Source organism: Limulus polyphemus, unplaced genomic scaffold, assembly GCF_000517525.1.
Source record: "Limulus polyphemus unplaced genomic scaffold, Limulus_polyphemus-2.1.2 Scaffold1378, whole genome shotgun sequence".
In the NCBI taxonomy this organism is placed as follows: Eukaryota; Metazoa; Arthropoda; class Merostomata; order Xiphosura; family Limulidae; genus Limulus; species Limulus polyphemus.
Genome location: NW_013666988.1, coordinates 212507 through 226960, shown reverse-complemented (window position 1 = coordinate 226960; position 14454 = coordinate 212507). Strand labels below are relative to the sequence as shown.

General features: G+C 31.5%; 1 protein-coding gene across 1 annotated transcript in view; it reads left to right on the top strand.

The window, feature by feature from the left end:
- LOC106463321 (probable 2-oxoglutarate dehydrogenase E1 component DHKTD1, mitochondrial) overlaps nucleotides 1-13280 on the top strand; it is a 62233-nt gene extending 48953 nt beyond the window's left edge. Inside the window, exons 18-23 of the mRNA XM_013923338.2 lie at nucleotides 251-387; nucleotides 2429-2533; nucleotides 2910-3155; nucleotides 3254-3317; nucleotides 4059-4144; nucleotides 11571-13280. Of these exons, the coding sequence (XP_013778792.1) occupies nucleotides 251-387; nucleotides 2429-2533; nucleotides 2910-3155; nucleotides 3254-3317; nucleotides 4059-4144; nucleotides 11571-11675 (743 nt within the window). The 3' untranslated portion in view covers nucleotides 11676-13280. The remainder of the gene's footprint in view (nucleotides 1-250; nucleotides 388-2428; nucleotides 2534-2909; nucleotides 3156-3253; nucleotides 3318-4058; nucleotides 4145-11570) is intronic.
- The last annotated feature ends 1174 nt before the right edge of the window (nucleotides 13281-14454 follow it).

Here is a 14454-nt window from a genome sequence, read left to right as displayed (position 1 = left end):
GGACAACTAGAATAAACTTCTGCCATTTGGAATGTTTCTTACAGATAGGTTACTAGAGAGAGAGAGGTAGGGACAACTAGAATAAACTTCTGCCATTTGGAATGTTTCTTACAGATAGGTTACTAGAGAGAGAGGTAGGGACAACTAGAATAAACTTCTGCCATTTGGAATGTTTCTTACAGATAGGTTACTAGAGAGAGAGGTAGGGACAACTAGAATAAACTTCTGCCATTTGGAATGTTTCTTACAGATAGGTTACTAGATAGAAGGGTAGAGACAACTAGAATAAACTTCTGCCATTTGGAATGTTTCTTACAGAATAGGTTACTAGATAGAGAGGTAGAGACAACTAGTTTATTCTTCTGCCATTTGGAATGTTTCTTACAGGTAGGTTACTAGATAGAGAGGTAGAGACAACTATTCTGCCATTTGGTCTGTAAGAAACATTAGAAGTTTATTCTAGTTGTCCCTAACTCTCTCTCTCTAGTAACCTATCTGTAAGAAACATTCCAAATGGCAGAAGTTTATTCTAGTTGTCTCTACCTCTCTCTCTAGTAACCTATCTGTAAGAAACATTCCAAATGGCAGAAGTTTATTCTAGTTGTCTCTACCTCTCTATCTAGTAACCTAGGCATTTGGAATGTTTCTTACAGGTAGGTTACTAGATAGAGAGGTAGGGACAACTAGAATAAACTTCTGCCATTCGGAATTTTACTTGTAATTAGATTACTTGAGACATAGAGACAATGTGTGTGATGTTTCCTGTAACATCTTGTACATGGATTTGTCACAATGACTTTTTCTTTTATCAGTCCCATAATCAGCATAGGTAAATAGAAAGTTTGAGGCACAAACTTTAAATAATTGCAATAAAATCTAACACTGTGTGGAATGTTTCATACAGTTAGGTTACTAGAAAGATGGAGACAATTAGAACAAACTTCTGTCATATGAAATGTTTTTACTTGTAGGTTACTAAGAGTGACAGAGACCACTAAAACAAACTTTTGCCATTTGGAATGTTTTCATTTAGAATGTTACTTACAGTTAGATTACTAGAGAGCTAGATACAACTAGAACAAACTTTTGCCATTTGGAATGTTTTTTTTACTGATAAGTGAATATAGAGATAGCTAGAATAAACTTCTGCTGTTTGGAATGTTTTTACTGGTAGATTACTAAAGAGATAGAGATAACTTGAACGGACTACTACAATTTGGAATGTCCTGTTGCAGATTCTAGCACCATGAATATTGTATACTTCATTTATTATTGAGAATTTTTTGTATTGTTCTGAGGTGAAATTATTTTAATCATACTGTTCTCTTATTTGGATGTTCCTCTCAGTTACTAGATTTTAAACTCCCAGTTGTAGCACAATGCTTCATTGTTATTTGAACCACACCCTTTAAACAATGTACCTTTAAATTTGTTATTATAAAAAATCATTAAATTTTTCTATTCTTCCAGTTATTAATTCTAAATATTTTTCTGATTTTTTCCTCAGTCTTAGATATGTTCAGACTTCCAAGTTCTTGATGTTGGCAATTTAATGATTCACTAATAATTAACTCAATTTAAACAAGATTATTGGAAATTTAGATCAGGTGTAGAAAATATATATACAATAAAAATGTGCCAGTGGATCAAGACTACTCAAATTACATTTAATGTTGCCCATTGTTGATGAGCAGATTATGTTATATAATTTATAAATGGAATAACTGTTTTATTGTAATTATATAAGAATAATTGGATAAAACACATAGAGAAACAGCAAATGAAATACTGTTAATTTCTGCCAACATTAGTTCTCATTCTTGCAGGTTTTTACAGCAGAATTACTATTTTTTTCATGTTAGATCTGGACTTATGACCAGTACTGAATATTATAAATATTCCTGTATAGTCAGCTAATAATTTTGTTTTGTACAAGAAATAGTAATTATTCTTATTAGCATGAGGAGTCATGAGTAGAATATTCTTAGGTTTTAAATAAGTGATTCAACTCAGAATTTCATCTTCAGAAAAATTACAGAAAATGTGCTGGTATTTTATACAAGAAAAAGTATTAGATACATAAAAAGAAATTGTAAAGAAGTGATGGATAATTAATTGAAAGCAAAAAAATGTTGCCATTTTTTTAGGGTTTGGACTTTGATGATTTTTTTTTTTGGTCAAATTATGGTTTAATGACAGAATGTACATAATTATTTAAATGTCCTGAGGATGTTTTTTTTTGTCTTATGCTGTGCTCACATATACATAAATAAAGTGTTAGATAGAAATAATTTGTATACGATAAGACAAATTATTGTAATGCTTATTTTGGAAGAAAATATTTGTTAATGTTAATATAAATTAAGTGAAGGATGGAAATAATAAGTTCTATAGAACAGGACAAGTGAGTGAAATGCTTATTTTTTAGATGAGTGACAGCAACGAATCTGGCATCACTGATGGAGACAACATTAACTGGCAAGTTGTCAATCCCACTACACCAGCTCAATACTTCCATTTACTTCGAAGACAAGTAAGATATTTTAACTATGTTGTTTTGTTTGAATCAAGGAATAGGAATTACAGTTTTACTCATCATTGCTGATTGGTTTTAACATCTTATGTATTTTAATCATATATTAGTGTTTATGTATACTACTTGTATATTTCTATCTGAAAAAAAATTGTGTAAATATTCTCTACAACAAAGTACTGGGATATTCAAAGTTTCATTAAATTTAATTTATATGCTTAATATGCAGTTTTCCTGTTGAATACCTTATATGTTAAAATAGGAATTGTGAATAATGAAAAGATTATTTTACTTTGTAGCTATGAACTATAATTTTTGGCTAAAGTGTTATTAAGTCTGAAATCCAGAAACAATTGGTTTCTTACCAATTTTGTAGGTTATCCGAAACTTCCGTAAACCTTTGATTATTGCTTCTCCCAAAATCCTACTTCGTCATCCAGCAGCAGTTTCATCACTGTCAGAAATGACTCCTGGAAAAACATTTCTTCCTGTGCTGGGTGATTTCAGTGTACAACCTTCAGATGTCCATTGTATCATATTTTGTTCTGGAAAACACTTCTATGCACTTCAGAAACATCGAGAATCTCTATCAAAGAAAGACATAGCTATAATTAGAATTGAAGTAAGTAAACAGGAGCATTTGTATGTTTTTTAATGCTTTTTCGTTTTTGTTGTGTTTGGGATTGTTTTAATAATGTGTCTTTATTTTTATTTTTGTAGTCATTATGTCCTTTTCCAACCAATGAAATATCAGCACAATTACAGAAGTATCCAAATGCCAAAAGTAAGTATTTTCAGAGATATATTTCATTACAATATCTTAAAGTTGTCCATTAACATTGTTCAGTCTCTTGTTTCAATTTTTTGCTGATTATGATCTTTATTTATTTTGAAAAGTAAAGGGAATGGTACATGTTTTACGGTTGCTTTAAAAAAAACACACACTGAAGAGTTCTTATACTGTTCTAAATCAGAATAAGGACTAAAGTATTGAGAAACTGATTTTAATTTTTGAAGTACATCTTAAGATTTTACAGAAAACATAATTTTTCATAGTTTGTTGTTGAAATTTTCATCATCTTTCTCAGTGAAACATTCCAGAGAATAATTTACAAACATAGCTGTATTTGTACAATTATCATAAAATTAAGAGTACTTTCCAAACAAGAGTATTGACACACATTTTTCCCATGCACAGTCATGAAATACTACTGAATATTTTATAATTCTGCATACAATATCATTTTATTCCAAGTATGAATTCTGTATCTAGAAAGTACATGCTGGAAAATGATTTTTTTTTACTCTTTTGAATTAAATAAAAATCTTTGTAGCTGTAATTTACAATTTCAATTTTATATGTAAATCTTTTTTTCCTGCATTTTACAAAACTATTGTATTTTAAATTAGATATCTTCTTTATCTTCAGTACAACATTTTTATTTTCTTTCTGTTCTAGTGTTTATTTAAAACTCTTATACAATGATAGTGAACTGAAATTGCTTTATTTTTTACTATTTTCTAGACTTTATTTGGAGTCAAGAGGAACATCAAAATATGGGTGCTTGGTCTTTCATACAACCACGATTCCGTAATATGCTTGGATATGATGTAAGTATTTTTGAGAGAATACTAAGAAAGGAAATAATTTACATAATATAAAATTTGGTCAAAACATGGACTAATAATCTGTCTTTGAACAATTCTTGTTATATTGGCAGTTTTTGTGGCAATATATCACAATAAACAGGGTGGTCATGGAAAGTCATAGAATGTGTTTGGTAAAATGTCAAGGCCTGGAAAATCATAGAAAAAGTGTGATATTTCAGCTATGTCCTGGAAAAGTAGTGAAAAATTAAAAGAATAAATTTAATGAAACCCAAAGTTTTTGAAGTAACTTTATGATGAGATTGGTGTTTTTGGAAGACCTTGTGGGTTGTTGAATTGAAACATTTTTTTGCAGAACACTGAGCATTGGTTACCACTACTTTGTAATATTATCCTACCAGTTACTACATCAGTGGTTCTATATGTTTAATAAAAAAACTATGATGAAGCTTCACACATGATAAGATTGATTTATTTGTGAATTTTTCTTTTCTCTGCCTAAACTTTCATTGAAAAGAAAAACTGATAAATAAATTACCTGCTGGTCTGTTGAATAATAATGGATAATTAATTGTTACAGTGCAGTGTCATTATATTACACTTTTCAGATGAAGTGTTTAGGGCAATAATTCCTGATGGTAATATTGCTAAAAATGTGCATGCAGTGAAACAAATGTCAGATGTTTCAGTCAGTTTGGAATTGCACCATATTTTAGTAAACTGCTTTCAAGGAAGGTTAATGATAAAGATGGTTACATCCTATTATGTGATTAAGATTTACTTCACAGTTTTATGGTTGCTGTTGAAGAATATCATTTAAGAAACTTATTATAAGTATCAATGCATAGTACTTTGGTACTCCCAATATTAATTGTAAATGTTTATAATCTTCTTGAGAAAATCACTAAAGAGGACTGTAATGTTCATTTACTAAATATAAGAACCTGTGGTCTTCATATCATGCAAGGTGTATTTATAGATGCCTCACGGGCAACAGGTTTGGATGTTGAGAAACTACTACAAAGTTTGTACATGTCACCTAAAGGCTGCCCCACTAGAAGAGCAGGTTTCTTTCAAGTTACTTCTTCTGACACACTGTCTCTAAAGTTTGTCAACCATGTCCTTGTCAGAATTTTGTATGGGCTGGATTCTTTACAGTAGGTGTCTGTTACTTGTTGGCAATAAATTTCAACAATAAACAAACAGCAACACATTCCATTTGTTTTAAAATAACATATTAAAACAAGTCAAACACATATATAAATGTTCGTTACACTGTTGGTTATCACACTTGTATCCAGAGCTTTAAATAATTGTCTCTTTTTCATCAAAGTCCACACAGGCTGGTTCAGTTGCTTTAGAACACAATTTGACAAGACAAATTATTCTTTTCTACACTGTTATTACAATACAGTCTGTGATAATTTCACTTTAAAAATTGTCTCTATACACTCTTTATGGCTAAACTCACAATCACGCAATATAGATCACTCTTTGAAACAATTTTCCATGCATATTTATACCCTGATAGAGGTCTAGAACATTCTACACACTACTACATATTATGATGCAATAATACACAATTTAAACAATTAGAAAAACTCTGAAGGTTGTAGTAACATGACGCAATAATATAACAATCACCAACTCATAACTATTAAACTACACAATGTATGATTCGTAAACAGTTATGTAAACAAACCTGTGATAAACTATCACTTCTAAAAATAACTAAATTTAACACTTACACTATATAAACTATAAATCATAACACTTGCATAAAACTTAAACTGAAACAATAAGCCCCTCTTCAAGAAAAATATTTACAATATTGTTTTATATTATATACAAAGTTTGCACTAAAATTTGCAGTCCCCTTGATGGCCTTGATGCAGAACCAGTATTTCTGGAGGTACAATGCCCACCTCATGATCCTCGCACTGTCAATTTTACACCTCTGGATCTTTGCAAGGGGCTGTTTGTCCATCTAGATGATTAACTCCTTCCTGTAGAGGTAGTTCAAGAATTCCAGAAGTTGAAGATCATGATAGGAAGTTTGCCAATCCTTAGAATGCCAGACTTCAACAAACCATTATGCCATCTGCTAGGGTTGTTCCCAGTTTCTTGGTCAAGTCAGTCAGTGGTGCAGTAAATTCAGTGTAGTTTGGGATGAACTTCTTATAGTATCCCACTAACCCCAGAAAGGATCTGACTTGCTGCTTGGTGCATCTTGTATGCAGGTTAGCTTCTCCTTTTTCATGGCTATCTGTCAGTCACCCACCTTGTGTCAAAACAAAGTCCAACATAGAATAACAGATGTAGCACTTAGATGGTCCGATGGTCAGACCTGCTGTCCTCACTTATCCAAACAGCACTCTGAGTTTCTTCAGGTGGTCTTCCCATCTGGCTGTGTGGGTCAGAATGTTGTCCACATAATGCTCAATGAGGGTGGTTTTGTGCAACATCTTCCTCATTATGGGGTTGAATGTTACTGCTGAGTTGACTAGTCCAAACAGTATCCTCTTGAACTGTTAACATCCATCTGGTGTCACAAAGGCTGTCTTCTCCTTAGATTCTGTCTCCATAGGGATCTGCCATTAACCTTTGCTGAGGTTGATTTTGGTAAAGAACTAGTTTTGCCGTGATAGCCTCTGTGTTGAACTTTTTCACAAAGTTCAACTTCTGGAAATCTATGCAGAAGTGGTTTGAGCCATCCCTCTTCTTTACAATTACCACTTTTGAATAGTAGGCTGAATTCAGAGGCTCAATGATTCTGGCTTTTAACATTACCTTAACTCCTTGTTTGATTAGGTCTCTCATCACATAAAACATCTGGTAGGGCTTCACCTTGACTGGTCATGGTCTCGATCTTCTGTTGCACAAGATCTGTTTGCCTTTTCTATCTGTAAAGAAATTTGTCTACTGGCAGTCTTGAAATTTACCTGTTGTCGAGCAAGATCAAGTCAAGTGGCTCAAAATTAGAAAATATGTCAAAGCAGTTTAAAACAGAGTTACCAATCCTCAAACACTGTCTTACCAACACTTCTTCCCAAGCTCATAATTTTTATTCTACTTTATCACAGGTACAATCATTTTTATCATTGTATGAACTGTTAAACTGGTGTTTCTTTGTTTATACCATGATCTTGAGCAGTTAGCTCAAGAATTAATGAGTCCAGTGCAGGCCCTTGTTTCAGTAGATGTTAGAGACAAGAAAAACCACAAAGATGTATACAGGATAAATAAGGAATTAAAGACTGAAGAAATGGAAAATATTTAATGTCTATAAGCCAGTTAATGTTAATAAGCCAGTACTAAATTTCAGTCCTCCAGTGGGACAGCAATACATTTATGGACTTACAACTCTAGAATTTGGGGTTCAAGTCCCTGGGGTGGATACAGCAGATAGTCCAATCTCGCTTTGTTCTAAAAACAAACAAAGAAACAAACTAAATTTAGGATGTTGTGTATATCATTCTTGATAAAACTGGTACAAAAACTTGTGTAAAAGTCACTTATTAAGTATTTTCTAGTTATAAATCTAAGTAACATTGACCCAAGGAGCATGAGAAGGGACAACAAAGCACTTAAGTGAAAATATATATAAGAGAATACTACTCAAGATCCTCCTTGTTGTTAAACACTGTAACATTGATACATGTAATGATATAATAAGACTGTACAGCAATTATATTTGTAATATTGCTTCAAAAGTGACAGATGAGTTTGACCTGGAAAAACAAAGAAGTGATGTTTTATAATATGAAATTTTGGCAAATAAGCCAGCCTACTGTAAAGTTTGATCTGTGGTACAACAACTACTATTGGTATCACATGATCAAACATGTAGAGAGGGAATTTTCAATTAAACTTAACAATGGAGATGGTTGCTCAGTTCACAGAATCATATTTGATCCTGAACTTCGTGTTGGCAGAATTTCAAAAGTTAAAATTCACAAGATTATTAACTTCAGCTGCTGGAGAAGGCAGAAGTATTAGCCATATTTGGATAAAAATTTAAGAAAAAGAGAAAGTGAATAAGAAGTTTTCTCTAAAAAAATCATTATTAAATAGTAAAATAGATCTGTTAAGAAAAAAAGTAGCACAGAAAGAATAATTGAAGGTATGACTAAAGAAGCTAACTCATTTGCAGACAAGGCAGAGGCAAAGATGAACATGACTTTTTTTTCTAAAATCAAAAAGTTTTAATAGAACTGTAGAGGCCAAGAAACCAGAGCTGACAAACATTAGAAAGCAATTTTTTGACATATTAAAAGAACTATAAAACAAATATGTTAGTCAAAAATGTACTTGTGTTGTAAACATAAGAGTATTATTGATATGTTAGGGTTAATATGTTGACTTTAGTGTTATAATGTTGGAATAAAAATGTATATTAATTGATACTGACCTTAATGTTTTTTTAATGCTGATTTTGTTTGAATAAATACTATACTAGAGATGTAATCTAATAGAGGTTGATTATTTGTGTCACATCAGTAGTAAAACTGTGTTAATAAGATTTGGAAAAATTTGAACTTGTGATCATGAAATTTTCTTTTCACTAATTGTATTGGATCCCTGAATAAAACTGATAATAATTTTTAAAATCTTTCTCTACTGAGTCTATACTGTGATAGGCAGGTATGGAGGCTAGCTGTTGGAGTTTGACTTTACCAGCAGTCACAGTAGATTTATATTAAATCCAGAAAAACGGTCCCAAGTGGAGTACACAAGTCAGTAACTTGAGGAAGCTTAAGGTTAGAATAAAGAATTGACTCCAAGACTGAGATTCCACAAAAACACATCAATTTTAATAGCTCTTCACTTATAAAAAAAACATAACTTCTCATATCAAATACTTAGCTATTCCATCAAGTACTTCCTCTACAAGTTTCATTAAGTGACCTATTATCCTTAGCAAACTCGTGATGAAAACACTATGAGAGTTATACTCGGGCATACTTTCAAGTTTTCTTTTAACATTATATATTCTGCTTTAGTTCCCTAACTACATTAATCGATTGAGAGAAATGGCAATTTAAACTTATATTGAAGTTGAGACAGCATTCTGACCTCACTGAATAGAAGATAGCTTCAACATCTTCAGCTTGTGACTTCAGACTTCCTGGAGAACTGACTTATCAGCTCCTTTGGAACTGTAGAACTCTTTATGTGGTCCTGGAGAGCTGTTCTATCTGCTGGGGCAACTGACTTTTGAGCTCCTGGGAACTGTAGAACTCTTTCTGTGGTCCTGGAGAGCTGTTCTATCTGCCGGGAGAACTGACTTTTCAGAACCTGGGAACTATAGAACTCTTTCTGTGGTTCTGGAGAGCTGTTCTGTCTGCTGGGAGGACTGACTTTTCAGCTCCTGGGAACTGTAGAATTCTTTTTGTGGTCCTAGAGAACTGTTCTATCTGCTGGGAGAACTGACTTTTCAGCTTCAAACATAAGTTTTTAAATGATTCTTTCATAGTATCTTTATGAGTTCCCAAATAGTGTGCACCTCTACCCACGAGTAGGTCTGACACTTCATTGGTTAATTTCTGCAACTCATCGGCCTTCCCAAAAGCAACAACAAAAATTATCTGGTGATTGTTTGCTGTTAGAGTTGGTAAATTTTTGGCCTGCTCACTTGTACTGCTACACACTTCTCTGGTTATCAGTCCTACATCAGAGTCCTGACTTTTGCCTTTAATGTAAACTTTTTAGCAGTATTTTCTATACTAATGTAGTGGCATCATCGGTTTGTCACTGTCAAACTTGTGACTATTCCTTCACTGGGTTTTTCCTCTAAGCATTCTAAGGGATGTGCTGGGAATCGTTTTTTTTACAATCCTTGATTCTTGAAGCCACTTCGCCTAGTTCTTGACTTTATTTTGCAATGTAGGCAAACTCTCTTACACAATTTCTTCATATATGTGTGTGTGTGCCACACACAGAAATATTTTTTTTTTCTAAATTAGTACTTAATTACTGAAGCAATTGCATAAAAATGTTTAATATTCCCAATTGCTTCAATACTGTGCATTTCCAATACAAAGAACCATTATAGTATCTAAACTGTACATACGCCTTTTTGCACTGCCAGTGAGGCTTTTTGCTCAATACCAGAGCTCAACAGGTGTGTGGTTGAAACGCTTTATGTTTCTTTGTATTGGAAATCCACAATATAGGGCCATTAAAAAAAAAAAAAGAAAATTATCAGTCTAATTGTGATGTAATGTCTCACAAAATACTGATCAATAGCTCATGTTTCACTGGCATCAGGAGTTATGTACTATAATTGATGAATTGTTGCAACATGTTTTATTAAATATGAATTGAATTGTCGAAGCATACCATTCTTGTTTTGCCACTTTTATTTTTGTACAGTATTGGTTGAACCTGAGACTTATGATGGGATTTTAATTGTTTTTAGACTTGCTCTGGTTTTTTCTTTTGATGAGGTTGAAAAACGTGTATATTGAAATCTGTAATGTAATTGTATTAACCTTTTTAAAATCATGCCAATTTCTCCAAAAATATGTTTTATTTTTCAGGATTTTTAACTTCATGTTGAATAACTTGAAATTTTGATTGTTAGTGTATTTAATTCTTTTTTGATGTTTACAGTATTGCTCTGCACATGCTTATACAAATTACTGAGAAACTATCTACTCTTTACAGCCTTCAGAGAAATAGAAAGTACAGGTCTGCTCTTAACATTAACAGTGTAAAACAAACGTACTCTTAAACAGTTAAGATTAATCAGATGTAGAGGAAAATAAAGAATACCCCTCTGGAGGCTTACAATGCTAAAAGTCTGTTTTTGATGCCCATAGTAAGCAGAGCAAGTTGTGTAGTTTTGCACTTAACAACAAGTAAAGTATAACTCAGTTTGTTAGTGTTGATCAAAATGGGGGGGAAAGAAAGTATAACACAGTTTGTTAGTGTTAACCAAAATGAGGAGAAAATAAAGTATAACTCAGTTTGTTAGTGTTGATCAAAATGAGAGGAAAAAGGTATAACTCAGTTTGTTAGTGTTAACCAAAATGAGGAGAAAATAAAGTATAACTCAGTTTGTTAGTGTTGATCAAAATGAGAGGAAAAAAAGGTATAACTCAGTTTGTTAGTGTTGATCAAAATAAGAGGAAAAGAAAGTATAACTCAGTTTGTTAGTGTTGATCAAAATGGGGGGAAGAAAGTATAACACAATTTGTTAGTGTTAACCAAAATGAGGAGAAAATAAAGTATAACTCAGTTTGTTAGTGTTGATCAAAATGGGGGGAAAAGAAGTATAAATCAGTTTGTTAATGTTGATCAAAATAAGAGGAAGAGAATGTGTAACTCAGCTGTTAATCAGAGTTAACATTGGTGAGTAATACTTTAGTTTTCTTAATAATAATAATTACTATTTTGTCTATATAAAGTGACATTTTTATTCCAGTTAAAGTATGTAGGAAGAGGACCATTAGGAACTCCAGCTGTTGGAATAGGTAGAATTCATCAACAAGAAGCTAAAGATATTGTGGAAAAACCATTTGAAAACTAGTGGGTTTTACATTGCTTTAAAAGAACTTCATATCTACTGGGCACCATTTGGAAATTTTTCTTACTATATTTCCAAATTCCTTACGATATAGAAAACGAAGCTCATAGTATTCCATATATAAAAAGCTGCTGTTTATTATTTGTTGTTTTTTGTACTTGTTGCACTAGTAATGGATGAGATTAAGGAGGTAAATTGTTTTGTTAGTTCCTGTGTCAAAATAGATTTGTTAAGTAATCGCAAACACTCACATTTTTACACTTGTGGAGGAAATTTTTCCAGAGTTAACCATATACAAAAATAAAGTTACTATGATCCACTTTTTGATTAGTGTTAAATATTATAATACTAAAGAAGCATGCATATATATATATAAACATAGGAGTGTAATTGAACAGTTTTTGAATGTGTTGAAAATGTTTACGGATTTTTAAATTTTGTAAAAATGGGTTAATTTACTGTTGTCTTAAATCTGTTTTATGTATAGAATCATGTGTTTTATAACACTTGTTTTTATGTTGTTAAATCACTGAATAGTACTGAAATGGTATCATAAATATTTACAAGTAATTTTCTATTAATTGCAGAAAAAACATTATTTGGCTATACCTAGAACATTTTCTGATTGTTATGAAAAATTCACAAAATAATCAATTTCTTACTTGTGTTAAATACTCAATCATACTCATGATACCAAAAAAATGTTAAGAAACAGGAAAGTTAACACCTTTTATATCTGTGGAGTTGTGGGGTTGTTTTGTTTCTTTTTTTGTGTTGTTAAAATCTTAGAATTGTTTTACATTGAAATTTCAATATTTTGTGTAGCTAATATGGGGTTTATTGTTATTTATCACTAAAATTGGTTAATTTTTGTATGACAGTTTTAGAATTTTTATAGGCAGAAAAATCACTTGTGAGTTTTTACAGCGTTTCTAGTTGTCTAAAGTGAGTGATCAGTGTGATTATAACAATTCATTCTTTTGGAATTGCAATAACTTCATAGATGTAAAAAAAAAACACATAGGCTCATTAAGTCTTAATATAAAGGGATTATAGGGTTTTTACTGATTTCATAGAAACATTTCCATACATGAGGAAATTAGCATTAATAGTGAAAATGATAAGCCTGAATTACAAAAATATAGATTTTATAATAAGTACTATACTTTTTTATCAAATATTATATATGTTGTACTCATTCCTTAAGGAAAAGTTTATGTTTAAAGAATTTTTCTTTGATGTGATGAACATCTTTTCTAGCACAAGGTAGAGGCTAGGTGTGGCATAGTGGTTATCATGATGGGATATAGGTTGAAATGGCCAACATTAAAGTTACAATATTTCATTGAACATGCTCAACACTTTCAGGCCTTATGAAAGTGAATTTAATCCCATGATTCTATTAAAAGTAGCCAAATAGGCAACAGATACTGCTGACAGTTTGTCTTTCTTCTATCAACAGTCCTAAATTAAAGATAGCTATTCTTAGCAATAGCAGCTAAATTAAAGATGGCTATGCTTAACAATAGCAACTAAATTAAAGATGGCTATGCTTAACAATAGCAACTAAATTAAAGATGGCTATGCTTAACAATAGCAACTAAATTAAAGATGGCTATGCTTAACAATAACAACTAAATCAAAGATGCCTATGCTTAACAATAACAACTAAATTAAAGATGGCTATGCTTAACAATAGCAACTAAATTAAAGATGGCTATGCTTAACAATAGCGACTAAATTAAAGATGGCTATGCTTAACAATAGCAACTAAATTAAAGATGGCTATGCTTAACAATAGCAGAACCAGAATTTTATCCAGCCTTTTATTTTCAATAGTTTTGTTTTTAGCTTATCTGGGGAAGTGGATTTTTATGAGAAAGTATAACTCAGTTTGCATATTTGAAATCCCAAGAATATGAGAGAAAGCAACATACTTGATTAATTTAGGTTATAAATATGTTAAACTGAAACTCACAAACCCAAATGCATTATATCTAGAATAGCCTAGTTTTTGTTTTTTCTTATCCTCAACTAGCTGCGGTGCACTTTACTGTGATTTGGAATACCAGAAATGTACTTTCAGAAGTCACTGCCTTTAAAATTTACTAAGGCATTTTTATCATCTGAATAAAGAAAAGTATATATATATATATATATATATTTTTATTATTATTATTATTATTATTATTACTAGTTCTATGCCTTGATTTTATAAAATTACATGATGCAATTAATTCTGTAGAAGGGTTTGACAAACCCTTCAAATCCCATCTGTTTCAGCCAGTGCCTTAACCATAGAGATCTGGCTGTTTTGCCATGTGCAGTACGAGATGCCATTTGTATCAAAAATACTGAATATCACAGGTATTTTAAAGATATTTTTGTTGAAATGATTTATTCTATTTTAAATTACTACAGGTAGATGTAATATACAAAAAACACAACTTTATTACTGTTTAGAACCCTTTTGAAACTCTTGTAGCTTCATATATCTGATGAAAATTATATTTTTCTTATGAATTCATTTAGATCCATACTTAAAAGATGCAGCTTATTTAGTAATATACAGCTTATAACATACATATATTAAAGTGCATGTTATGGTTGATTAGTTGATTGTTGTTAAAACTGACTTTTTTTATTTGGAAAATTGTGATACAAAGACTTTTCTAATTTCATTTAAGTATCACTTTACTTTTTTATTATCTGCTGAAATTTCTAGCTATTATCTAGAGCAGTGGCGTAAGTACATAAAAAAATAATTGGGTCCCCTAAATTT